This window comes from Lampris incognitus, chromosome 20, assembly GCF_029633865.1.
Source record: "Lampris incognitus isolate fLamInc1 chromosome 20, fLamInc1.hap2, whole genome shotgun sequence".
NCBI classification, from domain to species: Eukaryota; Metazoa; Chordata; class Actinopteri; order Lampriformes; family Lampridae; genus Lampris; species Lampris incognitus.
In genome coordinates, this window is record NC_079230.1 from 23,396,151 (window position 1) to 23,422,888 (window position 26,738).

The 26,738-nt window shown below is 49.6% G+C and overlaps 2 protein-coding genes across 2 annotated transcripts in view; both read left to right on the forward strand.

Annotated features, from left to right (window-relative positions):
* Nucleotides 1-213: 213 nt before the first annotated feature.
* LOC130130481 (hepatocyte growth factor activator) lies at nucleotides 214-25,333 on the forward strand. The gene is made up of 15 exons (XM_056300190.1): nucleotides 214-279; nucleotides 391-454; nucleotides 942-1,035; nucleotides 2,804-2,877; nucleotides 3,810-3,953; nucleotides 4,312-4,443; nucleotides 10,600-10,710; nucleotides 11,622-11,796; nucleotides 14,543-14,640; nucleotides 17,591-17,614; nucleotides 18,741-19,005; nucleotides 20,950-21,089; nucleotides 21,799-21,939; nucleotides 22,092-22,234; nucleotides 25,136-25,333. The coding sequence occupies exons 1-15, from the start codon at nucleotides 214-216 to the stop codon at nucleotides 25,331-25,333; spliced, it is 1,869 nt and encodes a 622-aa protein (XP_056156165.1).
* A 1,055-nt stretch (nucleotides 25,334-26,388) lies between these two features.
* Nucleotides 26,389-26,738, forward strand: part of LOC130130482 (protein Dok-7-like) — a 58,001-nt gene continuing 57,651 nt past the window's right edge. The window contains exons 1-2 of the mRNA XM_056300191.1: nucleotides 26,389-26,442; nucleotides 26,561-26,606. Of these exons, the coding sequence (XP_056156166.1) occupies nucleotides 26,389-26,442; nucleotides 26,561-26,606 (100 nt within the window). The remainder of the gene's footprint in view (nucleotides 26,443-26,560; nucleotides 26,607-26,738) is intronic.

Sequence of the window (26,738 nt, forward strand, 5' to 3'; positions counted from 1 at the left end):
GGGTTTACTCAACACGCGGCGGAGTCGCGAGGGACAGGACTATACTCGCCGGGTTTCCGATGACAAAAAGCAGACTGGCAGCTCCGCAACTGACAGACATAACGTGACCACGGGACAGGGACCCTCTCCCGCGCGCAGCGACAGAGAATTCAACCGACACACACACACATACACACACACACACACACACACACCCATCCACCCAGTTGCGTGATGGCGCGCTGCACGGCGGCACGCGTGGTGTTGCTTCTCCTGCCCTGCGTGCTCACCGCGCGGACGGTAAGTGGTCCTTTTCCATCCATCCTTTCAAACGCCGGGATCGAGTCCTGCCCAACTTCCCAAACTTTGCTCCGGGCGAGTTTCGGTGGACTGACTTCTGCTCTGTTACAGAGACCGAGCCTCCCTGGATACGAGACAGCCAGCGCGCGAGACGCAGGCACGGGCGCGCGCAAAGGTAGGCAATTTCTTCCACCTTCTTTTCTTTTCTTTTAGATTCTTCAAGTGTTTGCAGGGATTCATGCTGAATCGTGAACATCGTGCAGAGATGCTCCTTCGGTATGCAACTGCACACACACCCCGAGTGGTTTATTGATCATAAGGGAGTTTATAGGGGACTCTCTCTTTCTCCTGCGGCTGGCAAGCATCCAGCTCAGTTTACCGCAGCCCCCCAAAGGCCTCTTGTGGAGTAAAACTTGATCAGGTCCAGGGTCAGACCCACAGGTGGCTTATCTCTGAACACATTACCACCGGAAACCATGAACCGGAGCTCTGGCTTTTCTGCATGAGACGTACATGAGCAATTTCTCCTGGTTCCCTTTTCAGAGACTGCAAAAGCCTGATTCTTCTCTCTCTCTCTCTCTCTCTCTCTCTCTCTCTCTCTCTCTCTCTCTCTCTCTCTCTCTCTCTCTCTCTCTCTCTCTCTCTCTCTCTCTCACCCCCAGTTCTCACGACCCATGGCCATGAATGCAAATTCCCATTCCGTCAAGGTGGAAGGATTCATCACCACTGCATCACCATCGGCTCCTCCAGACCTTGGTGAGTGCTCCTCGTCAGCTGTCAGTCCAGCACCTCCAGCTCCACACACACACACACACATACACACACATACACACACACACACACACACACACACACGGTCTTGCATCAGTGACAACTCAACACTGGAGGAAAGGAAGGTCTGTTTATCCTCTGATTTTACACCAGATGGACAGAGGATATGACATCAGTCCCCATCATGTGACTTGAACTCAACATGACGTCAACCTCAAAAACCCAAAAAAAAACCCAAAAAAAGAAAAGCCTAAACCTTGCAAATGCTTTTGAGCAAGCGTAATAGAGTTGCTAACTCGCTGACTCAGCATAACTGGTCGGGCAGTGTCATCTGTCTGTCAGGCACCTCGGTACTCGGAGACTCCCTCTCGCTCGGGTGTAATCCAGATGCACTATGCAGTCTTCCAGCGAGGGGAGGAGCTGACGGAGTTTTTGTCGACTGCTCGCTGCCAAACTGTACGGCCCGTGTTCACGACCCCCGTCACTTCCATTGAGGGCATCCGGGTAGCGTAGCGGTCTATTCCGTTGCCTACCAACACGGGGATCGCCGGTTCGAATCCCCGTGTTACCTCCGGCTTGGTTGGGCGTCCCTACAGACAAAATTGGCCGTGTCTGCGGGTGGGAAGCCGGATGTGGGTATGTGTCCTGGTTGCTGCTCGGGGGGGGGGCGGTAGCGTGATCGTCCCACGCGCTACGTCCCCCTGGTGAAACTCCTCACTGTCAGGTGAGAAGAAGCGGCTGGCGACTCCACGTGTATCGGAGGAGGCATGTGGTAGTCTGCAGCCCCCCCCCCTGGATCGGCAGAGGGGGCGGAGCAGCGACCGGGGTGGCTCGGAAAATAGGGTAATGGCCCTATTTTCCAAGCCGCCTCTGTCAATTAGGACAATTGGGGAGAAAAAGAGGGGATAAACTCGCCCCCCCCCCCAAAAAAAAAGAAAGTGATCTAAAAAACTTGCATTAAAATGCCGTTGCACGTTTTGTCCGTCCATCTTTCTCATGCTAATCCACCACCGTGCCCCCCCTCCCCCTCCCCCCACTGACTTCTATAATCTGCATGTCATCTTGCTCTCGTTAGAGTGAAACATAGTAACTGACAGGGAGTGTTGCAGATGAAGTCATCCATCGAGGGGGTTGTTGTGACACAGTTTGCGTCAAGAAGGGCGGTGGCCGGAAAGTACCAGCAACAGGAATGCTGCTGCAAGCGTCTCACGTTGTCTGGTGCTGCTGCACACTCACAGCCAAAGTAGCAGTGTCCCAATGCCAGCGCACACCATGCAGTGTGCTGGCAGTGCACACACGCACACACGCACACACGCATATCAGTGTGTAAGCACTTTAACCCTGTTTAAATCTGCATTCATGTGTTCATAATAGCTGCACGGTCCTTTGGGCACATTCCTGCGGTTCAGCCAACCTCAGAGAAACTTCATTATCGATCGAGTTAAAGCAGTATTGACACGTTGAGGATGGGGTGAAGCTGCAGCGGCAGATGGAGACGAGCGGGTGGGAAATTTGCCGTCCATATCAGATGGATGGGGGTGAGCGGTTTGGGGTTTGTTTGTTCTCGGTGTGGCAGTAAGGCTGCAGACGGGAATAACAGCGTGAACTCTTCTGTCGTCGCGAACAGGTTTGCACAGGTTCACCTTATAGTGCGCCGCAGTTTGCGGCCCGATGGCTCGTCTCACTCCATAGCTCACGTCGTAGATCCCGATGCGCAGCGTTTCAACCCCTTTCTGTGTCCTCTGCCGTACAGGTGCTCCCTAACACACAATTTTGATCGAGATGTGCAGTGGGGCTTCTGCACAACCGAGGTCACCCGACCCAACGGTAAGGCAATGTGCCGGACAGGCCATTACAAGTTCATTCAAACATGTTTTAGGGGGGGGGGGGTTGCCTCACAGCTAGAGGGTCCTGGGTTCCAGCCCCGGGGTAGTCCAACCTTGGGGGTCGTCCCGGGTCGTCCTCTGTGTGGAGTTTGCATGTTCTCCCCGTGTCTGCGTGGGTTTCCTCCGGGGGCTCCGGTTTCCTCCCACAGTCCAAAGACCTGTAGGTCAGGTGAATAGGCAGTACTAAGTTGTGTGTGTGTGTGTGTGTGTGTGTGTGTGTGTGTGTGTATCGGCCCTGTGATGGCCTGGCGGCCTGTCCAGGGTGTCTCCCCGCCTGCTGCCCGATGACTGCTGGGATAGGCTCCAGCATCCCTGCAACCCTGAGGGCAGGATAAGCAGTTTGGAGGATGGATGGCTGCTTTCAGGGCGTCCGGGTGGCGTGGCGGCCTATTCCGCGTCCAACACGGGGATCACCGGTTCGAATCCCCATGTTACCTCCGGCTTGGTCGGGCGTCCCTAAAGATACAATTGGCCGTGTCTGCGGGTGGGAAGCCGGATGTGGGTATGTGTCCTGGTCGCTGCACTAGCGCCTCCTCTGACCGGTCGGTGCACCTGTTCGGGGGGCGGGAACTGGGGGGAATAGCGTGATCCTCCCACGCGCTACGTCCCCCTGGTGAAACTCCTCACTGTCAGGTGAAGAGAGGTGGCTGGCGAAGGAGGCATGTGGTAGTCTGCAGCCCTCCCCGGATCGGCAGAGGGGGTGGAGCAGCGACCGGGATGGCTCGGAAGGGTGGGGTGATTGGCCAAGTACAAGTGGGGAGAAATGGAGGAAAAACAAAAGAAAAGAAAAGAAAAACATGTCTTAAGTTTCAGCATCATGACCTCTTCCGTCCCAACATTCTAACTTGGTATGGGGGCGTCGATGTGTTCCAGTGTTTGTCCACACGTCTAGAAGGATCACGGATCCGTGCCAGGGGAACCCATGCCAAAATGGCGGCATCTGCACTCTGGTCCCACACCTACGCACGTTTGAATGCACCTGCCCGGAGAGCTTCACCGGGAAGCAGTGTGAGCAAAGTAGGTAACCTTTATAAACCACAGCTCATCAGAAACACGACCTTCAAAACTAAGAAGGTGTAGAGCCGCCACAAAGGTTCAAATCCCCTGAAGTAGTCAGGTGTTCTCCGCTGCAAGGCAGCAGGGCTCCACTTTGCTTTCAGATGAACTGGATCTGCCAACGCTCACCAACTTCAACAACAACAACAACAAGTTACTGCTTTTGTTCACAGTGTTGGTAAATTCCACAGCGCCGCCAGCCGGTCGGCCCCTGACATGCTGCACCGCAGCGCTCCGGGGACTCGTTCCACCCCTCCTCTTCTCGCCTTCCCACGAACCACCTTTCATGTGTTTTGTGTTCTCTCGTCTCTCCCCTCAGGGAAGTGCTATGAAACGCTACACCTGCGGTACTACGACACGGGAGAGTCCTGGGGGAGGATCCATTGGCGGAACGTGGAGCGGTGCACATGCGTGGCGGGGGAAACCGTGTGTGAGAGAGTCCGCTACACAGGTGAGACGCGCTTTCATCCGGCTTGCCTTCCTTTCTCTTTTCGCGCCTTTTGTTGCGACGGAGAGCGAAAGCCGATAAGGCGCCGTCTCGACCCCCCACAGCTCAGCCTCACAGCTCGGCTGGCTCGTTAAAGGAGGTTGAGTCAGTTCATCTGGACACCACGTTCACTAAGAGACAGGCGGTTCATCGCTCGTCTAGGAGGCCGCCTCAGTCTCAGCCGACTGCAGGTCTTCCCACCCTTTATAAACAATACAGCGGCATAACGACCGAAACCAGCCATCAGGTTCATATGCAAATACGGGCGCGGCCATTAACTAGATTTTCAGTGGCCATGTGTGCTACTCACAGAGGGTCGGGGAGTAGTTGCATCACAGCATTGTAAGATGGCGACGGATGTACTCTTAGGCCCCTCCCTCGGTTCAGGGATGGTCGGTCCCTCTTCACATAGATGGCCTCTTTGACTCCCCGTTCAAACCAGCGCCCCTCCCTACCAAGGGTGTGCACATCCTCGTCCTTGAAAGAGTGGCCACTGGCCTGTAGATGGTTGTAGACTACAGGGTCCTGGTCTGACGCGTTTAGCTTCCCCGATGTACGAGTCACAGCAATCCTCCAGGCACTTAACAGCGTATTGCTCTGTTTGTGCCGGGGGGGGGTGGATCCTTGGGGTGGACCAACTTCCGGCGCTGCGTGTTTTGGGATTTGACTGCGACTGAGGTGCGGTGTTTGGAAAATACGCGTTTCAACTTTTCCGGCACTCCCGCCACATACATAGTTTTTCCCCCACCCGCATTCCGGGAACTCTGCCTCTGATTGGCTAGTACTCGTTGCCTCCGTCGGTTAGGTTGGTTAAGGTTAGGGTTAGGGTGGGGTTAGGGATAGGGTTAGCCAGTCAGAGATAGAGTAGGGGCGGGTCTTCCCGGAATCTACACTGTCTAAGAGATTGTCAATAATACAATAAAGAAGACGTATTCGCAGACTGACGATTTTCCACACAATTTCGGCGGCGTTTCAGAGAGACGCAGGAGACTGCTCAATGTTAACGGTGTTATACCTAGAACATTATATATATATATATATATATATATATATATATATATATATACACTCACTGGCCACTTTATTAGGTACACCTTGCTAGTACCGGGTTGGACCCCCTTTTGCCTTCAGAACTGCCTTAATCCTTCGTGGCATAGATTCAACAAGGTACTGGAAACATTCCTCAGAGAGTTTGGTCCATATTGACATGATAGCATCACGCAGTTGCTGCAGATTTGTCGGCTGCACATCCATGATGCGAATCTCCCGGTCCACCACATCCCAAAGGTGCTCTATTGGATTGAGATCTGGTGACTGTGGAGGCCATTTGAGTACAGTGAACTCATTGTCATGTTCAAGAAACCAGTCTGAGATGATTCCAGCTTTATGACATGGCGCGTTATCCTGCTGGAAGTAGCCATCAGAAGATGGGAACACTGTGGTCATAAAGGGATGAACATGGTCAGCAACAATACTCAGGTAGGCTGTGGCGTGACACAATGCTCAATTGGTACTAAGGGGCCCAAAGTGTGCCAAGAAAATATCCCCCACACCATTACACCACCACCAGCAGCCTGAACCGTTGATACAAGGCAGGATGGATCCATGCTTTCATGTTGTTGACGCCAAATTCTGACCCTACCATCCGAATGTCGCAGCAGAAATCGAGACTGATCAGACCAGGCAACGTTTTTCCAATCTTCTATTGTCCAATTTTGGTGAGCCTGTGCGAATTGTAGCCTCAGTTTCCTGTTCTTAGCTGACAGGAGTGACACCCGGTGTGGTCTTCTGCTGCTGTAGCCCATCTGCCTCAAGGTTCGACGTGTTGTGCGTTCAGAGATGCTCTTCTGCATACCTCGGTTGTAATGAGTGGTTATTTGAGTTACTGTTGCCTTTCTATCAGCTCGAACCAGTCTGGCCATTCTCCTCTGACCTCTGGCATCAACAAGGCATTTTCGCCCACAGAACTGCCGCTCACTGGATATTTTCTCTTTTTCGGACCATTCTCTGTAAACCCTAGAGATGGTTGTGCGTGAAAATCCCAGTAGATCAGCAGTTTCTGAAATACTCAGACCAGCCCGTCTGGCACCAACAACCATGCCAAATTCAAAGTCACTTAAATCACCTTTCTTCCCCATTCTGATGCTCGGTTTGAACTGCAGCAGATCGTCTTGACCATGTCTACATGCCTAAATGCATTGAGTTGCTGCCATGTGACTGGCTGATTAGAAATTTGCGTTAACGAGCAGTTGGACAGGTGTGCCTAATAAAGTGGCCGGTGAGTGTATATATATATATATATATATATATATGAGAGAGAGAGAAAGAGAGAGAATGCTGAAAATCATGACTGTTTCCCTTTAAGGTGTTGACAGTAAAATCTCAGCAGGACAGTGTGATTTATTTTTTACAGACTTTACTGATCGATAGTTCTCAGATCAATTTAGGCGTGTCGGCAAACTGAACCTGCACCAAATACAAAAAGCAGCCTTCATTTCCCAAAGAGGTGGTTTCTCATATTGTCCTCCTCTACTATTCCCTCACTCGTCAACGACACCTGCTAGCAGGTCTCTCTCTCTCTCTCTCTCTCTCTCTCTCTCTCTCTCTCTCTCTCTCTCTCTCTCTCTCTCTCTCTCTATGTCTCTCTCTATCCATCTATCTCTCTATGTCTCTCTGTCTCTTTCCCTTCCTCTCTTTTGCAGACATGACTGAGGCGTACAGGTTCGGGTTTAGGCAGATCACGCCATGGGTGAAGCGGGACTTATCAAAGACAGGCGCTTCTCTCTCTGATCCCCGTTGCGTACATGACTCATTACAGTGACTCAGTAAACGGTGTATGCGGGGGACACACCCCGTGGGCCAGTTAGGTCGTTTCATCTCTAAGGAAGCACCTGATAATGGGAGGAGGAGGAGTAGGTGTGTGTGTGGGGCGGCAGGGCGGGGGGGGGGGGGGTTATTCATGGGTATTCAACATTCCCAGGTACAAAAGAGACTGGATGTGCTTTCAAGTTTCGTGGACCGAAACTGTTGTTTTGCTGTCATGGTGTCAGAGGGCTCGCCTTACAGTGCGTGTGTGCGTGTGTGTGGGGGGTGGGAGTGGGGTGGGGGGGGGGTTTCATGTTTATTTTCAAACCAGGGGCGTTTTTGCCTCCCTCGGTTGGGCATGATGTGAACACAACAACCGCGTAAACAATCGGACCGAGACTCACCGAGAGAAGTTGGTCTCGGTACGTTTCCAGATGAGCTTGGCGGTGAGGATGCGGTCCGGCCCAGTTGATGCAGACTGCTTTGCATTGTGGGATCGGCTCGCCGTGACCGGGAAGGTTGTGGCCGGTTCATGGGAACGTTTTCCCGTTGGAAGTGCTCGTATGCGAGCCTCTGATCCACGAACCAAATGATCCACTGACATAGCTGGTGACGATGCTCTGTTTCACGTTTTTGGGTTGTTAAATTGGAAAATGACTGCTACCCGGTGCCAACAGACCACGTGCTTTTTTACCCGCAGGATAAACTCCAAGTCAAATTTCTGCCCCCCAAAATTCCGACCAATGAGAGAACAGTTTGCTCACATGTGGCGTTTGTTTACAAATTCTTGCTTGCTTAGATATATTGAATGAGGGGCGTCCGGGTGGCGTAGCGGTCTATTCCGTTGCCTACCAACACGGGGATCGCCAGTTCGAATCCCCGTGTTACCTCCGGCTTGATCGGGCATCCCTACAGACACAACTGGCCTTGTCTGCCGTTGGGAAGCCGGATGTGGGTATGTGTCCTGGTAGCTGCACCAGCGCCTCCTCTGGTCGGTCGAGGTGCCTGTTCGCGGGGGAGGGGCATCTGGGGGGGAATAGTGTGATCCTCCCACGCGTTACATCCCCCTGGTGAAACGCCTCACTGCCAGGTGAAAAGAAGCGACTGGCGACCTCACCTGTATTGGAGGAGACATGTGGTAGACTGCATCCCTCCCCGGATCGGCAGAGGGGGTGGAGCAGCGACCGAGACGGCTCGGAAGAGTGGGGTAATTGGCCAAATACAGTTGGGGAGAAAAACGGGGGGGGGGGTATTGAATGAAGCAGAAGGCACTGCAGTCATATCGCGAGTCAGTGTCTGATTCACAACTAAGCACACAAGTTTGAGGAGACCCTCATGTTGCTGCAAAACATGGCTGAACGTTACCTCCTGCGAAGTGGAGCCTTATTTCCCACAATGCACTAGAGCTTTTTACACTTGACTTCCGCTGGAACTAAAACTCTTCGTGCTCGGGTGCCGAGGCCCTTGTGTTAGCAAATAGGGGCCCGTGCTCCGCTAATTCCTCACTTCCCGTAACAGGGTGGTGCCGCGAGCGTCGGCATCTGCTAGGTGGAGGTGGCAGCGCGTCTTCTGGGAGGACGGTGTCTCTCTGACCTCATAAACCTGACCTACCGACTAGCGCGTGTCAAGAGGGCGGTGCGCTGCTTCCTCGCGGTAAGCGGCCTCTGGTCCAGCCCTTCCGTGTGGATTTCGGTTGTTCTTCCCGTGCTCGCGGAGGTTTACACGAGGTTTCCTCCCCAGACGAGCTCGTTAGGTGAGTCGGGCAATTTAGAGGCGATTACCTCTCAATTGCCTTAATTGCTCTCTAATGGTAGAGATGGGAGAGAGAGAGAGAGAGTGTGTGGAGGGGGGCGGGCTCTGATGGACCGGCAGTCTATCCAAGGTGTCTCTGTGTCTTTCACCCCAGTGCCTGCTGGGACAGACTCGTCCCTTGGGAAAGACTCGGTCCCTTGCAAGACCGAGGAGGTCTGTATAGAGAACATGTACGACCAGAAGATGAGTAACCGTCTCGCCTTTATGATGAGTGTTAAGCGCAGTTTGGCGCCAGCCCGCAACGTTTGCTAATCGTACACGGCGCGCTCAAAGGCGCAAGCTGTGATTCAAACGTCAACACGAGGGGTTGCCCCGCGACCAGGATTCAAAACACGGGACTGGAACCAGCCATCGAAATCAGAAGTGATTGACAGCTCTCTTTAGACTTGGACCAACACTGCTCATCCGTCATGGCGGCACTTTGCTACCGTGGAAGGTGTGTTTACGCTGGCTGTGTTTGCAGACTTCGCGGCGAGACGCGCGTATGTCGTCCGCGAAGGTCGGCTCGCTTGAGAGCGAGACAAGATCCTCATTTTCCGTCGCTTACGTAAACTCGTCCGTCACGGGCGCGAGTGCGCTTGAAATTTATATAGTCGAGGAGTTACGCCTCGCGCCCCGGGGCGGTGCCCTGCGCCGCGGAGAATGTAATGGGAACCGCACTCAGGAGGAGGGACCGCTGCCAGGTCCTCGGGAGGAGGAACCGCTGCCAGGTCCTCTATCAAAGCAGCCGGATCACAGAGGCGGCGAGGCGGCGCTCTGCTCGTCCTTCCGCGGCGAGCAAGCCCACAACACATTAACGGCATTCTTCCGCGGTTATCAAGTCGAGTCAAGTCGGTTTAATTTGTGTAGCCCGGTATCACAAATTGCAAATTTGCCTCAAGGGGCTTTGCAGCAACACAACACCCTGGCTTGTGAACACACACACACACACACACACACACACACACACACACACACACACACACACACACACACACAAAGGAGGTCCAGGGAAACACACAATGCTACTGTTTGTTACCGTCTGCAGGTTACGACTAGCGTGCAAGAGTTGGTTTGCAAAAAGCAGAACCCCCCCCCGCAGTTGTATCTGGTCAATTACCCCACTCTTCCGAGCCGTCCCGGTGGCTGCTCCACCCCCACCCCCCCTCTGCCGATCCGGGGAGGGCTGCAGACTACCGCATGCCTCCTGCGATGCATGTGGAGTCGCCAGCCGCTTCTTTTCACCTGACAGTGAGGAGTTTCACCAGGGGGACGTTGCGCGTGGGAGGATCGAGCTATCCCCCCCTCCCCCGAACAGGCGCCCCGACCGACCAGAGGACCAGGACACATACCCCCACCCGGCTTCCCACCCGCAGACACGGCCAACTATGTCTGGAGGGACGCCCGACCAAGCCGGAGATAACACGGGGATTCGAACTGGCGATCCCCGTGTTGGTAGGCCACACCTGAATGTCATTTTAAGTGCAGACTGTCAGGTGATGTGTTGTGCCTTCATGTCTGCAGTGTGCCGTATGAACCCCTGTGAGAATGAAGGAACGTGCCGTCTGATCACAGACACCGGTGAGGAGGTGTGCAACTGCAGGCTTGGCTACAGAGGACCTCACTGCAGCTTTGGTGAGTGCAAACTAGACAACACAAGTTAGTTTCTTTCCCTCTGGTGAAATGCCTGGTTTGCTTTGCTTTGCTCTGGGGAGTTTATACATATATATATATATATGTGTATATAGTATATATAATTTGCATTAGGCCAAAGGAGTACATTAGGAGGTGCATCTACCAACCAATCAGTATTGAGTGACGTTCTTGATAGTGTTCAAAAGTGTGCACACTTTTGTTGCATACACTATTGTGTATGCAAATGCATGTGTGTGTGTGTGTGTGTGTGTGTGTGTGTGTGTGTGTGTGTGTGTGTGTGTGTGTGGCCACAGGTTAAGGCATGACAGCCTGTATGCTTGAACTCACTCAGCCGCTTCTCTCTGAAGTTGTTAAATTGAGCTCCGAGATGTTGTGAGGCTTGTTAAGACTGAGTCACATACGAATGAAACACAACAAACTGAAAAGACTGGCAGGACCTGCAAACCTGCAGCTTCTATTCCATTTCTTATATCCCTGTGTGTGTGTGTGTGTGTGTGTGTGTGTGTGTGTGTGTGTGTGTGTTGTGTGCGTGCGTATGCATGCGTGCATGCGTGCATGTGTGTATGTACATGTTTTTTTGCATGATTGTGTGTGCATATATGTTTGTGAGCGTGTGTATTTGCGTGCATGTTTGTGTTGGTGTGTATTTGTCCATATATGTGCACATATTTTGATGTTTGCACATTATATGTTAATGAGTGTGTGCGTTTTGTATGTGTGCATGTCTAAATGTATGCATGCATGCGTGTGTGTGTGTGTGTGTGTGTGTGTGTGTGTCTGCATCTACTCGTCGTTTACGTTTGTTTGCATTTGTGTGTTTGCGTGGGTGTGCACGTGTCCCTGTGCGTGACTCTGCATATGTATGCCTGTGTGTATGTCATGTGGTGCAGAGGCTAAGACGGCGTGCTATAGCAGCCGAGGCGCAGATTATCGCGGGTTGGTGGGGACCACGGAGACGGGCGCCCGCTGCCTCCCGTGGAACTCGGACCTGCTCCTCAATGAGCTGCACGTGGGCACGGTGGTTGCCGCCCCCCTCAGGGGCCTGGGGGATCACGCTTACTGCAGGTGTGTGTGTGCGCGTGTGTGTATGTTTGGGGGTTCGTGTGGGGTAATTGGCCAGATGCAATTGGGGATAAAAGGGGGGAAAAAGATGTAATCTCAAGATGTTGAAGAGCTGCTTCATTGTTTGCCAGACTGCTAATCCAAATGTAGAAAATGTTCTGGAAACATCTTAGATAATCGTTTCCATCTGGTTACACAGCAACCCCCAAAACCTGTCATCGAGTCCAGTTAAAACTACCTTCACGTCACTTAAATAAGGGAAAATGACAGTTTTGCGATTCGCGATTGTTGCAGATATGGGGATCTATTTTTTTTAAATTCATTTTTTTTGCCTCGGCCATTAACCTAAAAGACAAACCAAAAACCACTTGTCCATCCTTTGACCCGGTTCCATCGTTGGCCCTGTTCATACCTGGCATTAAAATGCATCTCGGGTGATCGGGTCACAACTGGCCCGCTAAAAATAACAGGTGTGAATGCATCCATGACTGAGAATCCAATCACCCAAAACACACACATGGGTTGTTAGAGACTCACATGAGCTAATAGTAGTGTCGTGTGACTGCACATATGTGTTCCCTCGCCATGTAGACCACTTAGGACCGCATTCCTCATCAGTGTTAAGCATAGATATATATACCATCTCCCGCCACGGTCATCGTTTAAACCACGGGTCAACTCAAGATCCAAACATTTGCAAACCAGCGTCCGGGTAGCGTGGCGGTCTATTCCGTTGCCTACCAACACGGAGATCGCCGGTTCAAATCCCCGTGTTACTGCCGGCTTGGTCGGGTGTCCCTACAGACACAATTGGCCGTGTCTGTGGGTGGGAAGCCGGATGTGGGTATGTGTCCTGGTCACTGCACTAGCACCTCCTCTGGTTGGTCGGGGCACCTGTTCGGGGGGGGGGAGGACTGGGAGGAATATCGTGATCCTCCCACGCGCAACGCCTTGGTGAAACTCCTCACTGTCAGGTGAAAAGAAGCAGCTGGCCACTCCACATGTATCAGAGGAGGCATGTGGTAGTCTGCAGCCCTCCCTGGATCGGCAGAGGGGGTGGAGCAGTGACTGGGACGGCTCGGAAGAGTGGGGTAATTAGCCGGATACAATTGGGGAGAAAAAGGGGAAAATGCCCCCCCCCCAAAAAAGTGCAAACCAGTGATACTGGTGAAACTTGAGGATTCTTACTTAAACTCGTGTATATGTACAATGCCATTTCTAAAGAGATATGTCAGAAGTGATGTGTGCCTTCGTTTGCTTAATGAGCAGGAAAGCACAGTCTGATCGTCAGTGATCACTGGAGACGCATGTTGAGTTGAGCTGAACAACATGTCACACATCAACATCATCATGTCCACATCTGCAGTAGTTATACTGTAAAGGATGCAATGTCAGGCAAACTGGGCCCATCGATCATGTTTGGCCAATGACATTAGAGATGACATTGTGATCTGTAGTGAGAGTAGGGTGCAGGTGGAGGTGGAGGAGAGCCTGGAGAGGTGGAGGTATGCACTGGAGAGAAGAGGAATGAAAGTCAGTAGGAGCAAGAACGAATACATATGCATGAATGAGAGGGAGGACAGTGGAAAGATGAGGATGCAAGGAGTAGAGGCGACGAAGGTTGATGACTTTAAATACTTGAGGTCAGCTGTCCAAAGTAACGGGGAGTGCAGAAGAGAGGTGAAGAAGAGAGTGCAGGCAGGGTGGAGTGGGTGGAGAAGAGTGTCAGGAGTGATTTGTGACAGAAGGGTACCAGCAAGAGTTAAAGGGAAGGTTTACAAGATGGTTGTGAGACCAGCTATGTTATATGGTTTGGAGACAGTGGCACTGATGAAAAGACAGGAGGTGGAGCTGGAGGTGGCGGAGTTGAAGATTATAAGATTTTCATTGGGAGTGACGAAGAAGGACAGGATTAGGAATGATTATATTAGAGGGACAGCTCAAGTTGGACGGTTTGGAGACAAAGCAAGAGAGGCAAGATTGAGATGGCTTGGACATGTGTGGAGGAGAGATGCTGGGTATATTGGGAGAAGCATGCTGAATGTGGAGCTGCCAGGCAAGAGGAAAAGAGGAAGGCCAAAGAGGAGGTTTACGGATGTGGTGAGGGAGGACATGCAGGTGGCTGGTGTGACAGAGGGAGCAGCAGAGGACAGGAAGAGATAGAAGATCCACTGTAGCAACCCCTGATGGGAGCAGCCGAAAGAAAAAGAAGATTATATTTGGCTAAAACTCTTATTACTTAATAGAAAACAAAATCCACTTTATTATGACTTCTCTTGAAAAAATATATTTGAGTGCATCTGACAAACGATATAATTTAGTGTAATTTAATGACTTCTTGGAGAACTGCCTTATTTTTCCTCTAAAATCACTCGAGTCATTGCTTTATTGATAAATTATTTGCAAATGGAGCTTTGGAAGATAAAAGCTGCTCGTGTCTGGTGAAATTATGCAACCCCTTTTCATTCTAATGCGTTCTGCAAAAAATAAAAAGATCACAATGTTGATTACTTCCACCTTTGGTGTTAAGTTGCATTGAAAGGGATACCAGGTATGGATGAAATCCATCTCAGACACAATCTGGACATATCTGGATACAAGAAGCCGGGTCTGAACAGGGTCCCTTGAGTTTAACTATCTTATCATCATCATCATCAGCCAGCCTGCGAGCTCTGTTGAGTAACGTGTGGTTTTGCTAATGCCGATGTCGCCCCCCCACGTGACGCCCACTGTGTTTCTGTGTGTGCAGAAACCCAGATCAGGACAGGAAGCCATGGTGTTACACCCTAAGTCACGGCGCCATCTCCTGGGAGTACTGCGACGTCCCGGCCTGTGTGAAGTCTGAGTGTGAGTAAAGGGCTGCAGGCCTGGAGCGTCGCGGCCTTCGGGTTGTGGATGTAAATAGGTTGATAATTTCTCAGGGAATCATATTTAGAAAGGATTTCTTAGTGGGCATGCGGGTGGCATGGCGGTCTATTCCATTGCCTACTAATACAGGGATCACCAGTTCGAATCCCCGTGTTACCTCTGGCTTGGTCGGGCGTCTCTACGGACACAACTGACCATGTCTGCAGGTGGGAAGCCAGATGTGGGTATGTGTCCTGATCGCTGCACTAGCACCTCCTCTGGTTGGTCGGGGCACCTATTCAGGGGGGAGGGAGAACTGGGGGGAATGGCATGATCCTCCCACGTGCTATGTCCCCCTGGCGAAACTCCTCACTGTCAGGTGAAAAGTAGTGGCTGGTGACTCCACATGTATCGGAGGAGGCATGTGGTGGCCTGCAGCCCTCTCCGGATCGGCAGAGGGGGCGGGGCAGCGACCGGGATGGCTCGGAACAGTGGGGTGATTGACCAAGTACAATTGGGGAGAAAAATGGGGGGGGGGGGAAATGATTTCTTAGGTTAAAGGCTGTTTGACTCGGCTCTCAACACCAGCTTCTACATAAATACTTTTCTATCCGTGTGTGAATACCTCAGTCGGGAACTTTAATTACCTTGATTGATAATATCTTTACTTAACTAACAGCCTAGTTTGTGCACAACGAGCCTGCTGCAAATTACAGCAATACAACCCGAATCACTGAGAGGTTGTTTTTCCTTTTATAGATTTACTGGGTGACTCATTTGGCTGTCTTCGTTGTAGACTTCCATATAAATTTCAGGCTTGCCATATGACACCTGAGGAATAAGCGGCTTTGTGGACGCTGGATACCATTTGTTCTCTTCATTTTAACCCGCAGACTAATTCTGTCAGCCTTGATGTAATGACTCTACCTGTAGCACATGTGCCATCAGATGAGATTATTCAAAACACTCTCTAAACCTCGTTAAAGGCCACAACTCGCGGTGAGAAACCCCGTGTTAGCGGTGAATGTAAGACTGGATAAACTGCAGCAGTTATCTCCTAGCCTACCCTGCCCAACACTGGCCTGAAAAGTTAAGGCGATGCAATTCTGTTAGTTTTAATGGCGGGACTGATATGGATGCGGGCCAGATGAGGTCAGGGAAGTTTGGAATGACTCATCCTGAATCAACATGTCAAGCAGAGCCAAATGTTTACGTGGTGAGCGGGGCCATTTGGCAGGGCCGGCTTAATGTCATGACGCTGTGGGTATGCAGAAAATTCACAGGGTTTCCCCATCTGGATGCTGCTGTACTCAGCAATATGATCTGGTCCAAGATACTGCTTCGTTTCCAGTGATTTGTGACCCTGTGGCCTGTGTGTTAACTTCCTTCTGCAGAAAAGCTGTTTTGTTATGCTTCTTACAAGGGAGAATCAGTCAGTGGTAGTGGGAGGATAAGAACAGCCACTTAGCAGTGACTACCAGACAACGACTTGTCTGAACTATGAGACAGGCCAGTGTGGCTTAGCTTATCAGTGGTCATACCACAGGCAAAACATTCATATACAACTCATTTGCAGTTATGCATATACTTATATACACTTCATGGCCAAAAGCATCACCACCTATATGCGCTTGTTGAACATCTCATTCCAAAACCATGGGCACTCATATGGAGCTGGTCCCCCTTTTGCTGCTATAACAGCTTCCACTCTTCTGGGAAGGCTTTCCGCTAGATTTTGAAACATGGCTGCAGGGATTCGTTCCCATTCGTCCATCACGAGCATTAGTGAGGTCGGGCACTGAAGTTGGGGAGAAGGCCTGGCTTACAGTCGGCGTCTCAATTCATCCCAAAGGTGTTGGATGGGGTTGAGGTCAGGGGCTCTGTGCAGGCTGGTCAAGTTCTTCCATACCAAACTCTGCAAAACCATGTCTTTATGGACCTCACTTTGTGCATGGGGACATCGTCATGCCGAAACAGGAAAGGACCTTCCCCAGACTGTTGCCACAAAGTTGGAAGCACACAATTTTCTAGAATGTCATTGTGTGCTGTTGCATTAAGATTTCCCTTCACTGGAACTAAAGGGGCGGCACGGTGGCACAGTGGTTAGTGCAGTCACCTCACAGCAAGAAGTTCCTAGGTTCAAACCCCGGGGTTGTCCAACCTGGGGGGTCAATCCCGGTCATCGCTTGTGTGGAGTTTGCGTGTTCTCCCCCATGTCTGCGTGGGCTTCCTCAGGGTGCTCCAGTTTCCTCCCACAGTCCAAAGACATGTAGGTCAGGTGAATTGGCCATACTAAATTGTCCCACGGTGTGAATGTGTGGGCCCTGTGATGAACTGGTGGCCTGTGCAGGGTGTCTCCCTGCCTGCCGCCCAATGACTGCTGGGATAGGCTCCAGCACCACTTGACCTGACTTTGGATAAGCGGCTTGGATAATGGATGGATGGAACTAAGGGGCCCAAACCATGAAAAACAGCCCCAGACTATTATCCCTCCTCCACCAAACTTTATAGTTGGCGTCATGCATTCGGGCAGGTAGCGTTCTTCTGGAATCTGCCAAACCCAGATTGGTTTGTCAGACTGCCAGATAGTGAAGCGTGATTCATCACTCCAGAGAACGCCTTTCTACCGCTCCAGAGTGCAATGGTGGTGTGCTTCACACCACTCTAGCTGACTCTTAACTTTGCACATGGTGACCTTGGGCTCGTGTCCAAATGCTCAGCCATGGCAATCCATTTCATGAAACTCCTGATGAGCAGTTCTTGTGCTGACTTTGCTTCCAGAGGCAGTTTGGGACTTGGTAGTGAGTGTTGTACTTTTACGTGCTACGCGTCTCAGCGGTCCGCTCTGTGAGCTTGTGTGGGCTGCCACTTCACGGCTGAGCTGTTGTTGCTCTGAGATGTTTCCACTCCAAAATAACAGACTTTCAGTTGACTGGGGCCGATCTAGCAGGGCAGAAATCTGACCAACTGACTTGTTGGAAAGGTGCCATCCTACGACAGTGCCACGTTGAAAGTCACTGAGCGCTTCAGTAGGACCCATTCTACTGCCAGGGTTTGTCTATGGAGATTGCGTGGCTATGTGCACTTGATTTTATGCACCTGTTAACAATGGGTGTGGCTGAAGTAGCCAAACCCAATAATTAGAATGGGTGTCCACATACTTTTGGCCATGTAGTGTATGTCTGGCTTCACAAGAGTACACGTTAATGTGTCAAATCACGTTTTATCACATGCATACAATGAATACTGATGAATGAGGACAGCATTGAGGACATCCGCTCTGAGTCTTTGCTTTAGTGAGATTAGAGTTGGTTAAGTTTAGGTATAGGTTTTGAGGCCGGTTGTTCAGTGTTATAGCCCATGTTGAGTGTAAATTGTGGTTAAAAGTAGATCTGAGCGGGGGCATCTGGGTAGCGTAGTGGTCTATTCCGTTGCCTACCAACACGGAGATCGCCGGTTCGAATCCCCTTGTCGGGCGTCCCTACAGACACAATTGACTGTGTCTGCGGGTGGGAAGCCGGATGTGGGTATGCGTCCTGGTCGCTGCACTAGCACCTCCTCTGGTCGGGCGGGGCGCCTGTTCAGGGGGGGACTGAAGGGAATAGCGTGATCCTCCCACATGCTACATCCCGCTGGTGAAACTCCTCGCTGTCAGGTGAAAAGAAATGGCTGGCCACTCCACATGTATCGTAGGAGGCATGTGGTGGTCTGCAGCCCTCCCCGGCTCGGCAAGAGGCGGTGGAACAGCGACCGGGATGACTCAGAAGAGTGGGGTAATTTGCTGGGTACAGTTGGAGAGAGAAAAATGGGGAAAAATCCCCCCCCCAAAAAAAGTAGATCTGAGCAGATGTCCTCAACTAGGGCCTAATTCCTCCATATGTTGACATGTATTGAATGCACGAGACACAACGCTGTGACACAATTACTGTGATTTGACGACCTCAGCTAAGTAGAATACGGCCTGGTCACAGCACTAATGGTAGTGCCGCTATTAGAGATTTAGTGAATATTTGAGGGTGAAGTAGCAAATGTTCTTCAAGATGCACATCATGTCCCTGACTTTAAAGTAACAGTAGGCTTCCTTTTGTCTCCTCGTGCAGTTTACTCTCGGAGAAAAATGCCTTTTATTGTCACTCCTACCACCAAAAAACCCAAGCCTGCCAAGCCCAAGAAAAAGCCCGTGTGCGGGACGAGGCACAAGAAGCGGTTGTCGATCCCCAGAGCCCGCATCATGGGTGGCAACACGGCCCTGCCTGGTACTCACCCCTGGATGGCAGCCATTTACATCAGAGAGAGCGAGTTCTGCGCCGGCACCCTGATCTCCTCGTGCTGGGTCGTCTCGGCTGGACACTGCTTTTCACGCAGGTACGTCACCGATAAACCTCTGGAAAAACGGGTGTTTGTGTGTTGTTTTTTTGGGGGGGATTTTCCCCCCTCCCCCCCCCCCCAATTGTACCTGGCCATTCCGAGCCATCCTGGTCGCTGCTCCACCCCCTGTTGTGACTTATTTGGTCACATGATTGAGTTGAATAGTAGTTCAATAATTAGTTCATGAAAACAAGTGAATTATATTGTTTATTTGATTGATTGATTATTCTATTGAATACATGATTAGAGATATGATTGATTACTATATGTGATACATGATTACAGAAATATTATTTGTGATGTTAAAAAGAATAGATCGAATGTTCAGATCGCACGGTTCATATTAGAAAAGCCTACTGTATGTCGTAATGTAAAACTCAAACTCCCAGCAGGCTTAGCGACAAGGAAACAGGAAGTTGATTCAGTTGACAGTCGAGACTCGTGCGAGAGCAGTGCGCTCAGAGATTAGCAAGAAAAACGTTACCATTAGCTTTGTCAAATGTATGTCTGCAACCATTTTCATATAAAGAAGCTTCGTTTTATAATCCGGTTTTTGTGGTCTTTGCTGTTCGAGAAGGGAATATAATTCCTACACCCCCTCTGCCGATCCGGGGAGGGTTGCAGACTACCACATGCCTCCTCCGATACACGTGGAGTCGCCAGCTGCTTGCTTTCACCTGACAGTGAGGAGTTTCGCCAGGGGGACGTAGCGCGGGGCAGGATCACGCTATTCCCACCCAGTTCCCCCCCCCCCCAACAGGAGCCCCGACCGACCAGAGGAGGCACTAGTGCAGCGACCAGGACACATAACCCGCATCCGGCTTCCTACCCGCAGACACGGCCAATTGTGTCCGTTAGGACGCCCGACCAAGACGGAGGTTAACTCGGGGTTCGAACTGGCGATCCCCATTTTGGTAGGCAACAGAATAGACCGCTACGCTACCCGGATGCCCCAAAACACCCTTTTAAACCAAACTCTTGCTTTGTGTCATGGAAATAAAGACACTTTGCTCACCCTTCGACTCTACTAGTACTTTTGGCTGCTCCCGTTAGAGGGCGCCACAGGAGATTAGCCGTTTCCATCTCTTCCTGTTTCCATCTCGTCCTGTCCTCTGCATCTTCCTCTGTCACACCAGCCACTTGCGTGTCCTCTCTCACCACACCCATAAACCTCCTCTTCGGCTTTCCTCCTCCCTGGCAGCTCCATCTTCAGCATCCTCCTCCCAGTATACCCAGCATCTCTCCTCCACACACGTCCAAACCGTCTCAGTCAGTGCACACCCTTCCACTAACACACCCCTTTTCATAAAGACTCACACTGGTAAGATGGTGCATGTCTTCCCAGCGTGTCCACACTGTTCTCGCCACATCAGCTGAGCAGCTCGTCCAGCGGGTGATTTACAGTCTTGACTTTAAACTCTCGGCATGGCAGTTTTATGGACACACTCTGTTCCGACCAGCATCCAGCTCAAGGAACACCAAAAATAATCCCTCTCTCAGGTGCTCATAAAAACTGAATACACACGCTTCCTCCTGAGCGACAAGGCACCAGGCTCGGATTTAACAGCCGACCTTGGCTCGTCGTTCAACTCCGTCGGTTTTTAATTCAGACGTGTAAAAAGCTTCAATCTACAGGTAATTGGTACCTGATGGAGGTATGCCCCGTGAAAACGAGCCCGGTGTTGTAGAAAACCATTTTTTTTCCTACATGGCGACGGCTTATGAGAGTATGTCTGAGGGAAAATGAGAAGCATCTTCTGTAAGATTTAATTCTGCTGGACCCAGACTACGACTAAAAGTGGTTTTCAGAGGGTGGCGGGTATGATTAGAGAAACGCAACAACATGTTAGACTCTGCAGATTTCCGTCCTGCTCCTTTAGGCTGTGTAATGAATGTGCCAGGCTGTGTCAGTGATGCTGAGGCTGCTGTGTCTCCCCACAGTCCTCGGAAGTCCACCATCCGCGTGGTGTTTGGCCAGCAGCATTTCAACGTCACCGGTCCAAACACCAAAACCTTCGGTGTGGAGGACTACATCTTCCCCAAGAAGTTCTCGGTGTTTAATCCCATGCTGCACGACATCGGTAATAACGGCACGCATGTACACGCACACACACACACACACACACACACACGTACATTTACCAGCAAGTAATGTCAACTAGTTCACCCCCATGTAGAAAAACACACACACACAACCTCTCACACACACACACATACACACATACATTTACCAGCAAGTAATGTAAACTAGTTCACCCCCATGTAGAAAAACACACACACGCAACCTCACACACAACCTCACACACACACATATTTGCCAGTGATTCACCCCCCCCCATTTAGAAAAAACACACACACACATATTTACCAGTGATTTGCCCCCCATGGAGAAACACACATGCGCACACACACACATACACACACACACACGTACATTTACCAGCAAGTGATGTAAACTAGTTCACCCCCATGTAGAAAAACACACACACACACACACACACACACACACACACACACACACACACACACACACACACACAAAGGATCCCTGCCTGTGTACACAGCTGTGCATCACTGAACAGCTGTGTCCATGTACTCCCCCACTAGAACACATATACACACACACACACGCACACACACACACACACACACGACTGGGTGTACCACTGCCGTCGTCTCAGGATCTGTACCCAGGAGTCTCCAAGTCTAGCACTTGCTTTATGTTGTCGCCGAGCGGTTCCATTGTGTGTTCATGCTCACCGTTAAGCGTTCCTCCCCACCTTTTGACAGTTCTGGTCAAACTGAAGAGGGAGGATGGCCGCTGTGTGAGGAGAACCCCGTTCATACGGCCCATCTGTCTCCCCGACAAAGACATGACCTTCCCCGACCACTACTGCTGCGCCATCAGCGGCTGGGGACACACGCATGAGAGTAAGTGAAGCCGGGAAACGTCCCACCTCCGTGTCCGTCGAGCCACATCTGATCTCAGTGGCCTGTCTCAGATGAATAACCTTACACTGACCCTGGTGGACACAGGTACTGTAATGTATACGTAGAGACAACCATTTGCTTTATTTCAACAGAGGCGAATGGATACTCCACCCTCCAGGAGGCCGGGGTGAGACTGGTTCCCCACTCGACGTGTACAAAACCAGAGGTCTATGGCAACCACGTCACCTCTGATATGATCTGCGCTGGGTCCAGCCAGTGTGCAGATGCATGCCAGGTATGAGCGGGTAGCACACCGAGACACAGGGTCCATTCAGTGTGGAAGGTCGGGATTTTGGACTTCCAACTATGGAAAATGCACTAGAGAGAGCCTTTAGGTGGGGGGACATATAGAGACATGCAACACGATGCATCACTTTCTTTTAGAGAAAAGACAGTAACGTATAGTGTAATATAGCATATTATAGTATAATATAACAGCATAGCACAGTAAAGTATAGTATAGTACAGTATAGTATAGTATAACAGCATATCATAGTATAGTACAGTAGCATAGCATAATATAGTACAGTATAGTGTGTGTATGTATGTATATATATATACACATACACTGTATACCTATATAGAAAGGAAGAAATGGAAACGGATGATCTGCTGTGGCGACCCTTAATGGGAGCAGCCGTAAGTAGTAGTAGTATAGTACAGTATAGAATAGTACAATTCACTACAGTATAGTATACTGCAGTACAATATAGTATCGTATAGTATAGCACACTACAATATAGTATAGTATAGTACAATACAGCATATTATAGTATAGCACATTATGGGATAGTACAGTATAATGCAGTGCAATATAGTACAGTGTCGTATAGTATGATACAGTACAGATAGTACAATGTGTTATGTTACGATACAGTAAAGTATAGTACAATATGGTACAGCATAGTACAATATTGTGTAGTATGATACAGTACAGTATAGTGCAGTATAGTACAATACAGCAACACATTCTCATCCCATTGTGTCATGTACTGATGCCTTCGACAAAATGTTGATATCTATCAGAATCAGAATCAATTTTATTGTCCAAGAGTTCCTATGTATATGACGAATTTGACTCTGGTTTACAGCAGCTTGTACTACTTGCATATATATCACACACACACACACACACACACACACACACACACAAATGAAAAACAAAAGAAACAAATGGATTAATTAATTGAATACTGGAGATAAGTATGTATAAACAACAGGTATGTCGCAACTATACCGTTTTGTTATGACTGAATAATTAATAACCCATTCTGCTTCTGATATGATATTACATACTAATATTATAACTTTATAGCTTATTATGCTTACATGTTATATACTAATATTATATTATATCATATGCTAAAAATATATACCATATATTTATCTATTATCTAGCATATAATTCTATACTATATTAGGAACTTATGTCATAATTATAGCATAACAATAACAATTTATAACCAGTATACAGCAATTGTATATGTATCTACAATTGTGCATTTGTATTGCACATCTGGTTTATAAAGAGGTAGTGCACATCATAGATATGTGAGATCTTGACAAGAGGTGACTATTTACAAAGCGTTGTATTTACATAATAAGTGTACATTATTGCACCGTGCTGTTAAGTGTTCATGACAGAGATGGCTTGTGGGAAAAAACTGTTCCTATGTCTGGTGGTTTTGGTGCACATTACTCTGTAGCACTTGCCAGAGAGTAGGAGTTATAACAGGCTGTCCTGGGTGTGTGGGGGTCTGTGCTGATTCTGCCTGCCAGTTTCCAGGCTCTAGAGGTCTACAAGTCCTGCAGGGTGGGCAGAGCAGCACCAATGACTTTTTTTTCTGCAGTCCTTACTGTTTGCTGCAGTCTGTTCTGATCCTGTTTTGTTGCTGCTCTGAACCAGACCGTGATGGGTGTGCACAGGGCAGATTCAATGACTGCGGTGTAGAACTGGCTGAACAGGTCCTGTGGAAGACCAAATTTCCTCAATTGCCACAGAAAGAACATCCTCTGCTGGGCCTTTTTGAGGATTGAGTTGATGTTGGTCTCCCACTTCAGGTTTCTGGAAATGGTAATTCCCAGAAACTTGAAGGTCTCCATGGGTAACACAGGGCTATTGGATATTGTGAGGGGAAGCAGTGCTTCAGGGTGTGTCCTAAAGTCCAATGTCATCTCCACAGTCTTGAGCATGTTAGCTCAAGTTCTGACTGCACCAGGGCACCAGCTGCTCAACCTCCTGCCGATATGCAGACTCATTGCCATCCTGGATGAGTCCGATGACCATAGTGTCATCCGCAAACTTTAGGGGTTTAACAGCTGAGTCCTTGGAGGAGCAGTCGTTGAGGGAGAAGAGCAGTGGGGAGAGGACACATCCCTGAGGAGCACCAGTGCTGACTGTTCGTATAGCAGCGGTGATTTCCCCCAGCCTCACCTTGCTGTTTCCTGCCTGTCAGGAAGCTGGTGATACACTGACAGATGGCAGGGGATACAATGAGCTGGGAGAGTTTGGAGGAGAGGATTTCTGGAATGATGGTGTTGAATGCCGCGCTGAAGTCCACAAACAGGATCCTTGCATATGTCGCTGGGCAGTCAAGGTGCTGCAGGATGTAGTGCAGTCTCATATATATGATATGCAAGGTACTTTTTGGTGTCTGAATGAAATGTGGCAGGTATCTCATACACTTCAGTGTAGAACGTCCGCCATGATCAATGAATATTAATGACATATAGTGGTGGTCAAGTTTTGGGTTAAGGTTTGGTAGTGGTTAAACCGCTGTGTCTCACAGACGCTGAAGGGTACCTTGCACATCATATATTTTAGCTTTGTCAACAGTGTCAATACATGACATTGTGGGAGAATGGACTCGATACGGCATAGTATAGTATAGTCAAGCGTAGTATTATATAGTATTGAGTATTCAGTCTTCTTTCTGTCCAGAGAACTGTGATGGTAGTGTATCTGTTTTGCATAGTAGTAATGGAAATTTTCTGGGTATATGATGCAATCAGAGCTGACACTTGTTTTGTGCATGACTCATTATTGTGTATGTGTTCTTGCTATATTTGTTCATTTTTGAGTGTGTAACTGTTTATCTGCTTGTGTGTGTGTGTGTGTGTGTGTGTGGTTGTTCAGGGTGACTCGGGGGGCCCCCTGGCCTGTGCGAAAGGTGATGTCAGCTTCCTGTACGGGATCATCAGCTGGGGAGAGGGCTGCGGCCGCGTTGGTAAACCCGGCGTCTACACCAAAGTAGGGAACTACATCGACTGGATTAATTCAGTCGTAAAACCCAAGCGCAAGTTTCCAAGATGGGACAATCACCTTCAAATATAACAAACATTTTTTTGTCCTGTGTGTGTGTGTGTGTTTTTTTTTATATGCAATTACCATGGAAGTAAATATTTTTCTTTTTACTGTGACGAATTTTGTGACTCAATAAACCCTGACTTGAATTGACCCTATTATATAATGAATAGACTATTGGTGAATAGTCAGTTTAGCCTCACACAATGTTGTTATTGTTATTTTTATTATTGTTGTTGTTTGTTATTATTGTTATTATTATTATTAATAAACTACTGCATCCCAAATCATCTCTGCATACATCAACATGCTGTATTTTGTCTGATTTGTGGTTGGTAAAAGTTTTAAAATCAATGTGAGTGAAATTGTTTACAGCAACCTATTTGCAGTTCACCTAGTTATTATTCCTTAACTGTCAGTTGCCTTCATGGTGGCAACAACTGAAAAAAGCGTCCTAGTGATGGTGTGGTGGGTCGGCCAGGTCAAACAGTTGTCATGTTAGCTGTTATTTCCCAGGCGGACTCCAGCCGTTCGAAATCTAAATTGCTGCCTAGGGCCCCCCGGCCACGTGCAGTCACATGAGTAACAAAGTGGTGCTGGGACAAGAGGGGAGAGGGGCGGTGGTGGTGTGTGTGTGTGGGGGGGTGCAAAATTGAATTCTGGTTAGGGCCCCACAGTGGCTCGGGGCCGGCCCTGTTTGTTTGTTTACATGGCCCTAAATCCCACATCAGTAACCATAGGGCTTTACAGTCACATCACATTCCCCTACAGATTAAAAATAGAACAGGCGCCAATTAATGTACGACACCCCCTAAAGCTGAGACCCTGGATTCATATGAGGATAAACACAAAAACCTTACCAGAAGAAGAAGTCAGAAACGTCAGAAAGAGCAGCAGTAATGCCAGTTTAGCATGGGCCTCAGATGGGGCGGTGTGTGTGTGTGATGTGGGCGTGCGTGTTCGCGCGCGCGCGTTTGCGTGTGTGAGGGGTGAGTGCGCTGTCCCATACCAGGACAGCTATTTTGAAAGTGACCCCTCATTCATTCAGGACGGGACTCTGCAGCTGTCAGGAACCATGACTGAAGATGACGGATTCGGTTGTCGTGGAGGGATATGTCAAAATCAGAGATGGGAAAAAGGTCGGTTATTAACACGAAATATCACATAGCGAGGGGGGGCGATGAGGTGGAGGTGGAGGTGCTTTAGGGCAGAATGATGTGTTGTTTTGCCTTGAATGTGATTGTCTGTCTCTCACAGTGGAAGACTAGATGGATCGTGCTGCGCAAGCCATCTCCCGTAGCAGGTACGGTGCGCTGTTTGGCTTTGTTTGCTTGTTTGTTTATTTGTTTGTTTTATGTTCTACTCGCATCACGTGTTGTCAGGACAGCCGAGTCGACGCGTTTCGCGGGTTGAACGCGGTTGGTTTCGGTTTGTG

What these genes read in the sequence shown, in the direction of transcription:
- LOC130130481 (XM_056300190.1), top strand. Translation starts at nt 214, where the DNA reads ATGGCGCGCTGCACGGCGGCACGCGTGGTGTTGCTTCTCCTGCCCTGC. An exon ending in ATCGGCTCCTCCAGACCTTG is followed by an intron (nt 1,036 to 2,803) that starts GTGAGTGCTCCT and finishes TCTGCCGTACAG; the next exon opens with GTGCTCCCTAACACACAATT. An exon ending in TGAGAGAGTCCGCTACACAG is followed by an intron (nt 4,444 to 10,599) that starts GTGAGACGCGCT and finishes TCATGTCTGCAG; the next exon opens with TGTGCCGTATGAACCCCTGT.